At 33.7% G+C, this 11,704-nt stretch overlaps 1 protein-coding gene across 1 annotated transcript in view; it reads left to right on the top strand.

Moving 5' to 3' along the window:
• The window catches only part of TRIADDRAFT_62549 (uncharacterized protein), a gene marked incomplete at both ends in the record, with an annotated part of 8,196 nt that extends 383 nt beyond the window's left edge, over positions 1-7,813 (top strand). Inside the window, 17 exons of the mRNA XM_002118481.1 lie at positions 1,207-1,358; positions 1,511-1,947; positions 3,096-3,211; positions 3,293-3,429; positions 4,220-4,407; positions 4,496-4,652; positions 4,839-4,958; positions 5,033-5,197; positions 5,294-5,494; positions 5,584-5,901; positions 6,012-6,150; positions 6,230-6,324; positions 6,419-6,556; positions 6,729-6,881; positions 7,046-7,252; positions 7,394-7,441; positions 7,529-7,813. Of these exons, the coding sequence (XP_002118517.1) occupies positions 1,207-1,358; positions 1,511-1,947; positions 3,096-3,211; positions 3,293-3,429; positions 4,220-4,407; positions 4,496-4,652; positions 4,839-4,958; positions 5,033-5,197; positions 5,294-5,494; positions 5,584-5,901; positions 6,012-6,150; positions 6,230-6,324; positions 6,419-6,556; positions 6,729-6,881; positions 7,046-7,252; positions 7,394-7,441; positions 7,529-7,813 (3,056 nt within the window). The remainder of the gene's footprint in view (positions 1-1,206; positions 1,359-1,510; positions 1,948-3,095; positions 3,212-3,292; positions 3,430-4,219; positions 4,408-4,495; positions 4,653-4,838; positions 4,959-5,032; positions 5,198-5,293; positions 5,495-5,583; positions 5,902-6,011; positions 6,151-6,229; positions 6,325-6,418; positions 6,557-6,728; positions 6,882-7,045; positions 7,253-7,393; positions 7,442-7,528) is intronic.
• Positions 7,814-11,704: the final 3,891 nt, after the last annotated feature.

Here is an 11,704-nt window from a genome sequence, read left to right on the forward strand (position 1 = left end):
TCAATGGCTGTCACTGCATGAAAATCGGTAAGTTTGCAAGTCTTATAGATGATATTTCAAGTATTAGTAAGTAATGTATTTGGGCGACTATTACTGTACAAATATCCATACAATATATCTGCAAAATCGATCAATTCGAATTTGGAGTAGAACATAAGCTTACCCCGCCTGCTCCTTATCTACTTCGGACCGAAAGCATTTGCTAGTATCATTAGAAGAATTATAAGAAGTACGAGATGAGAACATTGTTCTTATGGAATCGATAGAAGTATTGCCAAGAGATAAATAAGTTCAAACCTTATTTTATGAGTAAATACCATCAAGTAGGCTACCATGTAATGATCATAGTTTTTAATTTTTCTATATTTAACGAGCTTCCAGTAAGATAACTTTAACTCGTAGTTCAATTATAATTATAAGAGCATTTCTTTCTATGAAAATAATGTAGCAAAACTAATTACAGACTACGATATAGCAAAATAGTTGTCTTACCGCATTAAATGACGTTGAAAGTGATGACAATTTATAATTAATAGTACAGTAAAGTATACTTTCTAGTATATGAGAATCAACTATAAATTCCTATTCAAATTAATAAGTGTAACCTGATTTAAAAATCATGACACTGTGGAATTTTTCCCCTTATGAAAAATTTGGCTATATTTAACAAGCAGTGGAAAGTATTATGATTGGGTACTATTTTAGGCAATATTACGTCGAGAGATAAAATGAAATCAAACCATAATTTTGTTAGGGTTAGATCTTTAGGGATTATCGATAAGTGGATTATCATGTTATTAACGAACCCTTTATCTACTGGAGCGAATAAAGTAAAGTGTTCTAAAATACAAGATGAGATGGGAAAAGAGATACATATTTGTTAGATCCTTTAAACTTAACTTTGTTGAAATGTACGCGCTGTCGAAGGTCGTTAAATTGCTATGCTTGTTTAAAGCAGCGATGGTGATTCATATTTATCTTAATTTAGGCAATATATCTAATATCGAATTACGCCAGAAACTCAAGACATTAGGTATCAGACTTAATATAGAATGGAAAGAGAATATTCAATCTATGAGCGAGATTTGTGCTTATCTCAGTTCTAGTCTAGAAGGTGATTTTTGAGCCTTTTATAAGTAATTCCATGTCAACTTGAATTATATTTAAGGTACAGCATTAATAGGTATTTGATTATTCTTATAACAGCAAATCGCCGACTATCCGAGACGCTATTTATTTTTGACGATATCTGGAAAAAGGATCATTACGAATACTTATCTTTTGCCAAGAAGTCAATCTCTACTTCACGATTTAAGTATCTAGAAAATGAGCTCGACCATCACTGCATCCGTTTACCGGTTAGTTTTGTAATTCAGTTTGTTATATATTGCAGTATAGTATTATAGTTGAAGAAAACTTCACCGCTATGATTTCTCTATTTTGTCATTAAGTAACCTATCCGAATAATTATGATGAATACAATTCTTATTTCATATACTCTCTTGTATAGGAAAATCTAACGTATGACGAAGCTATAGAACTGCTTGCGTTACTTGCCGGGAACGATAGTGATCAGATATTGCGTCAAAATCAAGTTATCAAGAATGTTATCGACAGTTGTCAAGGTTTACCATTAGCTATATCTTTAATTGGTCGTCTTGGTTTAAAAACTGATGAAGAGTGGAATAAAGCAAAGGATATCATTGCCGAAAAGTCTGCACCAACTAAATTAGCTCATTACGATTTCAATCTATACGGGACTTTAGAATTAAGTGTTAATTCTTTGGATAATGAGAATAGACGATTATTTGAGCAACTAGCTGTATTTAAGCGAGTTAGTATTCCTATTCAATCTGTTGCAGCGTTATGGGACTGCGAAAAATCGGCAGCTCATCTTCACTTAAGCGAAATGAATAACAAATCATTACTTACATATGATGCAAAAAAGTAAGTATAATCAGGTTTCGGTTCGTAGAACGTATTGAAATAGACACAAAGTAAAATTGCTATACACTTAGAGCATTAATCATGTTTGAAAACTAATTATTTTTTAATTTTGGGTTAGCGTAGAATACTGCATATCCAAGTTAAGTTAGTTGAGTGATGTCCAATTTTGCAATGCTTTATATTTTAATATTCAAAGCATGACCTAGTGTGTCCTTGTAGGCATATATAGTTCTAGATATAGAATGAACAGATTGATAAGTATTTTAAAGTGATTGTGATTGTACAGTACTTGCATGTCGAATAAGCTATCATATATCAGCTTTATGTTAATTTTGGTTAGGATATATGCAATCTGTAACATACAGAGCATAATACTTTTTATCTACTTGTTAATATATTTGGGTTCTATCACGATTTATAAAAAGGTCATACTAGTTACGATAATTGCGTATTCTATGTTTTGACGACTGTACATAGGCTGCTTTATTAATTCTGCAAATACTGTATAGAATATGAATATGAATCGTTAGTTGTAGGTTGATAATATTGCGCTATTAGTTTTGTCTCCTTTTTTATCTACTAAATCATCATTATCACCATATTAAGGTTACTAGTAAAATTTGAAGTTGTGACGCTTTCACTTCCATCATTAATAATGCAAGTATTATATTGTGAAGTATAAATTGTCTTACCTAACGTAGTCAATCAGCTTTTACTATTTTCCTCTTCCATCTTCAAGTGATCTACGAATGTATGTCTACAAAGCAAGCCTTGTATACACACTGCACATTGCACACAATATTTACACAGTAAATTGAGTTCTAAGCCTCTTCCATAAGGCTCTCTTTCTCTTTTAGTGATAACTAGCCAATAACTACTTTTATTTAATTAATCTGTTCTATTAGCTACTGTTTAGTTTGATAGTAAATTATGATTTGCTATCGTCTAAAGTAATTTGATTCTGTAATCCAATTCATCTGCAATGACTATCCAATATGTTCTTCTCAATAATCGAGCCAGTGCTATTCAATACATAGTTTTATATACGCTATAATTGTATCTATTCTCAATGCAGTGCTACAATCGATAGCCTTGAATTGACTACTGTAAATAGTATTAATCCCATTGATTTCCCTTACTTTGTCAAGATCGCACTGTGTTCTACACGATTTGATGGTCGACTATCTACAGCAACGACTCTACTCGCACAATTCTAACCAAGATTATCGCAAGAGTCTAAACAAAATGTTGATCGATGGTTACCGTAAGCAGTACGATGGAAAGTGAAATACCTTCCCTGATGATGGCTATTTCTATCCCAATCTTATTTATCATGCTTTAATAGCTGAAAATGATGAAGATCTTCAAAGTATTATGACCGATTTCGATTGGATGAAACATAAAATTGAAATAGACAGGACGATCTATAACCTAGACTGCGATTTAACAAACTACATCGACTATCTAAATGAAAGAAATAAGGTTGGATACTGAATTGATGTTAGTTAATTCAATAGAATGAAAAAATTGATTACTTTCATCTCTGTATACCATGGATAAATAACAACTGTGTACAAATGATTCCATCATCCATTTTTTGGTGTAGATTGTTCAAGGTAGTGATTAATGATATAACATGTAGAAATCCTAGTTACTTACGCCACCTGGTATTGGTATTTGCAGTTTTCAAACTGACGATCTACTTTGTACAAATCGGGCTGCGTCATTTTTATCACTATACAAGTATTTGCATGCTTAAAGTGTAGTTGGACAGTCGCTTTTACTAATGTCCATATTTTATCATGTTTTGATTAACGTAATAAATGATCACGCCGTCGCTTAATGACTTAATATGCGGCAATACAATAATAGCAAGATGGAGAGTCCTATTGAGTTGGGTTAGGGATGCTATTTATGCTTCATGGACGAATTGATCACGTTACTCCTCACTTTTTCGGTTACTTGTACAGTAGAATATAAGGTAGCAGTCCGTCATCATCATGTCGCTGAAGAGATTGAGGCAGAAAATAAACTTGTAATTGCTACTAAGGACTAAGACATGACTTTGGTAACTAGGCGAAGATTGTGAAATAGTCTTGATAGCTGATTTACAATTGACCATAATTACTCCTGCCACAAGTTACTTCTAGACATTGTAAAGCCAGCACTGTCAATACTACTCATGTTTATAATTATAAATTGACTGCTAGTCATTCCAGCGCTTTCTTTCAAAATACGACTAATTTCGTTTTAATGGTTAATTTGCATTCAGAACTGGGAGGATTTCGATCAACTCAAGCAGCTTCTCAAGCAGCGACAACCTTGGCTAGATGTAAACAAAAGTAATGTCCTTCAAATGATCTTGTGGTTTGGCATGTCAGATAGTTGGATAAAACAGCGAGCTTTGGAATTAGCTAAGGAAAATGTGCGAAATGGTGAAAGTTATTGGAGCATGTCAAGGTAAGTAAACAACTTCCAATTTCATCAATCCATAGCAGTACTACCTACTGTAATTTACATTATACTGTCGATTCTGACTTGCAAATAGGTGTTCAACTAGTGCAACAACTCGATGTACTTATGATGCATGCAAAGCAATCGGTAAGAATCGCGGCGATGACCATATATCAGTTTCGAATCCCGACTTTGGACCTTTGCGAATAATTGGTACTCAAAATAATTATGAAGAAGACTGCCAAATTGTGGTATGTTAAAATACAATAATATAACGGCAAAGGCCAAGAATTAGAATTGACTATGGTTGAACTAGTGCTGAAAATACAATCCAATCAGCCATAGACTGCCAATAAAATCAATGCTGATTACTCGTTACTCTATCATGTCATTCATGTCAATTCATGTCTTGCTCACTATCGCAATTGCTTTAATAGATTGAAGATTATCAAACATCACAAACTGTGCTTGAAATATCAAAACCAAGCATGTATATTAGAGAAGTTGAAATCTCAGCTGACGGTCGGACTGCAGCCTTCCTGCAATTAAGCAGAAAGGTAGCACATTGCAATTAGAGTAGGATTGAGTTGATGGTAAGTTAATTCGCCATTCATTTGTTGAATATTCTTAGCACGAGTGGATCGTTTACGATCTCGATAAAAATGAAGATATAAGCTTTGCCCAAAACGATCAAGGGGAAGGCGTTAACACTGACTTTGATTCCGTACAATTTTGCCCTGCTCAATCTCAAACCCAAGTGATCATGACACTCTCTGGAGATTTCCGTGAAGTTAGGGTTAGCAGTGAATATGAGTTTAAGCGAATATTAATTAAGTACGCCAAGTGATCGAAAACTGTTGTGTTCAACTGTTGTTGTGCTACGTATTATTAGATTTGGAAGATTGAGGGGAATTGTATTAGACCTACAAATAAGCAAATATCACGCCAATACAAAATAGAATATTGTCGATGGGTACTAGTGCAAGATAGTGCTTGTGTCTTGTTGTGGGAAGAATATCGAAGTCAACGAGGGAAGTTTGAAGACTATGAACGTGACGATCCGGAAAAGTGGATTAATGAATGTCAAATTGAAGTAAGCTACCATTGACTAAATGCAGTAAAGTCAAATATCGTCTCTTAGATCCAATTGATAAAAGCTATTTGTATCAATTTGATGGATAGATGTGGAATGCACAGCAATGGACTTGTCGATCATTCAAAGTACCTGCTTTCATCCATGCAAAGGATGATGATCGGTACTTTGCTACCAATGATTTTCAACATGGCTTGCCCTTAAGGTACATCAACATCTACCGTGATGCAGCCTATATGATATTGTCATACACCAGCTCTAGAAGTAGTACAATTGGTCTGTTAAAAATGGAACAAGATATCGAATTTCAAAATCAGTTTCGGCCAATATTACATGATGTTGGAAACGTTGTTGATATTTTGGTATCAGGCGATCAGTCAATGATCGCTATTGACTGTTTTAAGAAGGTTAGTGCAATATTGGGTTACTCATATTGATAATGCGTCATAAAGTAGATCAGCATAGTATTTTATTGTGCAGTAATATAAGTCCTATATTGTAATACTGTAATATGTAGAAACTCATACTCAAAATGAGTTGTGATCAAGTCCAATCTCGTGCTAGAGTTGATCAATATGGTCGATCAATGTTTATTCCTGGTAGTAATCGATTGCTTATTTATGATGAACCTAATGTATATGAATATAATTTACAAGGTAAGACACGACGGTTGTACAACAACTCTAATTTAATCATGCATACATTCATGGTCACAATCGTTTTTATTAAACTAAGGCGATAAAATTGCTTGGCAAGATATCTCTCAAACAAAATCAGTTGATCTTGAAAGACCCCAACGTAACCACAAAACTACCGTCAACACATTTAATGTAGGTTAAGCTTTCATCAACACTAGTAGCTCTATCGACTTTGTTCAATCCTCTGCTCAATTGAATTGAATTGGACAATATTGATTGGTTACAGCTGATCGAGTTTGTAGGTATAGAAGATTGTAGAAAGTACAGGGAATTAATCAATGGAATACTTGCAGAAGAATCGATTGCTGAAGATGGGATACGCTTCAGATATAGAAAGAAGGATTACATACTCATTCTCTTTCCTGTATGTTGAAAATACCAGTTTGAAGTTTGTATGAAAATGACGGTAGTATTATTTAGAAGAAGATGATGAAAATCAGAATGCTTATTAGCTAACATAAGAAGTTGTTGAAGTGATTTTACAATTACGTTGGAGGTCAATTGGTCGAAGGATTCATTTATTTGATTTATTTTAGAGATTCCCCTCATACGTAATAACTGTTAACCTTACGACCGGAAAGAAGAGCGTTTATCGACTGACATTGAGTGATTATGCTCGTGTTGTGTATGTTGATGATGATTATCTTTATGTTTGGGAAAGAAAGGAAGATGATGCATGTAGCTTGAAAGTAAGCTTGAATAATTTATTTCCATGTAATTTCCATTCTAAACTCGAACCATCTATAAATTGACTGTTCAGTTTCATGTCGAAAATAGCCTTGAATGTCGACTTTGAAGTCTATTGCAAATGGAGACGAACAATAACGACATTTCTAACTTGAATTTATTGTAGTGTTACAAGTTTGGGGATGGTGAACATCGTACGCAATTACTGCAAAATATTGAGTATCAAAGGAAGGAAGGATTAATCAGTAAAATAATGATGAATTCTAACTCTAATCAACCTGCTGCGGTTGGACATTCGCCTCTTCGTGTGAATAAAGAAAAATTAGTAGATGTATGGGGAGAGAAAGATGCCGAAATGATTGCTAATGTACCAGTAAGTCATAATGATCGCAGGGATATGATCAATATGGAAATGAGTTGGAAGGAGGATGACAACGACTGTAATGAGTTGATTATAATATGAGCTCTACTCTAGTCCATAGCTAATCGTTACATTCCATTAAATTCATTATAGGGTTTCGACGATCTTTTGCTACTACTGGAAAATGGAGACCATATAGCAGTAAGACAACGATAACTGGATACAGTCAATGTGACATCGTCATTGTTGAACGTAGGTTGTGCTAATCATAAAATTCAATACCTATAGATACTCGACCAAGATGGAAATTTATGCATGAAAAGATACAAAGACAAAATCAAATACTTCCATCATATCACACAATTCTTCAACCATGAAAATCTATGGTCGGACAAGCAGTTAATCCTATATCAAAATCGATCTAGTTTGAATATTTATAGCCCCCAAACACAAATTACTCTACCATTCCGTCACTTCAGAATATGGGACATGCAATGGAATCTTCAACACTCTCAACTCATCATCAGGAGTGATCAGGATTACTGCTTAGTAACCCCAGTGAAAAAGACATGATATTTGCATGAAATGTAAATCTAATCTTGTATCTTATACCCAATGCAATTTAACGAGAGTGACAATAAACTAAGTCAATATTACTTCCATAATCAATGAAGATGATTGATGTGTATAGTGTACAGATGGATAAAGTATACCCCAATGTCAGTAAAACCAATACCCAAAAATAAATATAGCAAAGCATGATTAAAAGTAGTCTATGTCTAGTCTATGGTCAATGCTATTGCTGAGTTAGTTTAATGTCTATTACAAATCGTAGTCAAAGAGCGACTTGAAAGAGAAAATGTAAACATCTGTAACAAAACATTGGTAAAATAGGAGGAGAACATAAAGATCAACATAGGGATGGAGAAAATGGATTGCATAATTGCAGCCTATCTATCATTAAGCATCCCATCTAGTCTAAAGTAGATATTGATGACAGTCTTGTAATACTGTAGATGGCGATCTCTTCAGCTATTAATAAACTAAATTAACATCACATCTATCAATCAAGATGATGGATGTGTGTACTGTACAGATGGATAAAGTATACCCCTAATGCCAGTAAAACCAATACCAAAAAATAAATAAAGGAAAACACCATTGCATATTCGTCCATGGGGCGAATGCAATGGTTGAGTTGGTTCAATTCCAATTATAAATGGTAGTGAAAGAGAGATTTGAAGAGAAAACGAAAACATTTGTAAAAAGATTCAGGATTAACATGAAAGTAAAATAGGATGAGAAAATAAAAATAGGGATAAAGAAAATGATTTGCGAAATTGCAGTCTATCATGGACTTTCTCGTCAATTATAAAGCAAACCCCAATAGTCAGTTCAACCAATACCCAAAAATAAATCAAAACAAAATTAATAGTATTGCAATCAATGCAATTGTGCAGCTAGTTCAATGTTTATTGCAAATTGCAGTAAAAGACGGACTTGAAAGAGAAACAATCTCACCAAGTTCTTGGTCAAAATAGCATGAGAAGATAAAATAGTCAATGTATTTGGTACAACATTTCTGCTAGCAAAGGCGATCATGACTGGAAGGGATATTGCAAAAAGAAAATCGTCTTACCTTGTTGTCCATGTTGTCTTCCACTTTTTCCCGACCCCAAAGGTGAGATTGCCTGCTTGCATTCTGTTTCTCACCTTGCTATCCACAGTTTATAAGGTAAAATAGTAATTTAATTAATTAAAAATTAATTTTAATTTTGAAATAGTAATTTCACTTAGAGCCAGGAACAGTTGATGGCGAGCATGCAGTAAGCAGCGTGCCTGTGTGATACTTTCTCAGTCCAACTCAGGTTACTCGGTTGATATTTTGCTTATAATATTGTCCGCTGTAGACTCGATTCCTACTTCTATAGGGTGACAAGATATTTTGCATAGTAGCTTGCAGCACCGACTCTCTACTTAGTCTTCCTCTTTTTCTACTGCCTCTACACGCGAAATGGCATTGAACCATCAAACATCTTTTTTTCTCACATTCATTTTCCATACTACGAATTTCTCTCTCATGCTTATTAATCTGTGCTTTTGACAGATATTGTTGGGTGTTAGCATTGTCATCTTGCTTAGCAGGTAAGTCTTTCAACTAGTTAAAGCAATCTTAATTGATATCATTTTAAACGCAAACCCTAACATTATTCCAATTGCGTATTTGACATTTTTAGTTGTGAACTGAATTTCTCTTATACTTGTTAATCTGTATCTTTTATAGATATTGCTGGGTGTTAGCATTCTCATCTAGTTTAATGAATAGGTAAGTCCTTCAACAAGTGACAATAGTCTTAATTAATCGCTATCATTTTAAACGTCGAATGGGTTAGTAACCCTGACATTATTCCAATAATCGTCCCTCTATCATAATATGTACAGTAAGTTACATAATTTGCTAGATGAACCACATCGTTGAATAAACAGTCAACAAATACACCTACTTTATACTTTTTCTATCGACTGGGCATCAGTAAAGCTAGAGCATTGGACTGACTGGGCCGGTACTAATATCTAATATCTATTTAAGCCAACACTTATATCATGTTCAAAATGAGGCAGCCTAATTTGTACAAAGCAGATCGTCATCGATAGCTACTAGACAGTATACCTTCAGTTTGAAAACTTCAAATTACTTGCAATAGATAGTTTCTTTCTTATACTTCATTAATAATCTCTGCTTTTTATAGATATTGCTTGGTATTATTAGCATTCTCATCTTGCTTAGCAGGTAAGTCTTTCAACCAGTTAAAACAATCTTAAATCGATATCATTTTAAACGCCGAATGGGTTGGCAACCCTAACATTGTTGCAATAATCGTCCCTCTATCGCAATACGCAAGTTACAGGATTTGCTGGATGAACGGTCAACAAATACACCTACTTTACACTTTTTCTATCTACTAGGCATCAGTAAAACCAGAACATTGGATAGATTGGGCCTGTAAACATATATATTCTAGCCGAAGAGATAGTTAAAGTAAGCAATATATAGCTCTTCAAAGGTTAGCAAGCTATAGAGTAGCAACACGCTTGGATAGTAGAACATTTTCCTTCCTATGCAAATAGTCAGTATGCAAAAAAACAAAGTACTGAGATTATGCAATCTTCATACAATGATGGCCAAGCTGTTGTACAGTATATGGCTGTAGTATAAATGAAATGATGTCCATCATATTACTTACAAGCTACTGTAAAAAGAAACTTTTGTAATAAAGTGAAAATAGGATGATAGAATTTTAGTTTCATCCAATGCCACCCGATGAACTAGTAGACTTTGGCGTAAACCTTTCTACAATACTTAATTACAAGATATAGAGAAAAATAAGAGTGTAATAAGTTACTATAACAGGATTGAAATTGATTGACTATACAAGCATTTCGATGTTTGAAAAATGTGTTGATCATTTTGCGTTGGTGTTAGTATACATATACCTACAGTAATCCTTTAATTGAGGCAGAACAACTAACCTACTGTAGGCTATAGTATCACCAAAATTTCTATTTAAAAGGACTAAAATACTGTGCTGATCAAATCATCTCTACATATTGGTAATTTTGCTGCAATTTCAAACGTGAAAGACAATGTATTCCACTAATAACAACGAAGCGAAGAGAGTGTTGTAATGCCACTTTAACGCATTGGATATTTTAGAATTCTATCAAAGATTTCGACTTCAGGAATAACATTTCGTCATTTGCTTGTTATTATATGTCTGACTTAAATAGCATAACAGGCAAGAAAATGGAGAGATCAATGCATATTACTATATTTATGTTAGTGGTCAATATTAACAATCTAATGCTGCCAACTTGAATACCATACCAAGTTACTCGTTATACTACTCGCAAATATCCTAACTCTAACTTATATTCAACAGCAAATTATCCCCAACATTCGTTAATGGGGTATTCGATGTATCATCTTTCAATGCAAAAAGTAAGTTACCAATGGTCGTCAGTATTAACTATATTATATAGTATTAACAAATGAACTTTCTAAGAATAAATTTGAACCTCACCTGTACTTAAAAATTGCAATTTTATACATAGCTAGTCTAGCTGATATCAGTGGTAATTATAATTTAAAAATAAACTGTAGTTTACAGAGGCGTTACATAATATTCAATCTATCCGTACATGGTATGAACGCAATGATACATTGATAGAGAACAAATAGGGAATGTAAAATGGATGCCTTTAAATGTAGTAACTGTGACCAAAATTGGCATATTAATACTGTAATGCATGAAATAATTTCATAAATTGAAGTCAGCGTTAAAGTTTTACATAATCATATTTGACTGTATAGAATAAAGCCAATATTTTACTTAACGGAGAGCCATAGCTATTTATCTCAATCAATTTAGGAGTAAATAATTACAAGCATAAGCTACATTTACA

This window comes from Trichoplax adhaerens, genomic scaffold (genome assembly GCF_000150275.1).
Source record: "Trichoplax adhaerens TRIADscaffold_127 genomic scaffold, whole genome shotgun sequence".
Lineage (NCBI taxonomy): Eukaryota > Metazoa > Placozoa > Uniplacotomia > Trichoplacea > Trichoplacidae > Trichoplax > Trichoplax adhaerens.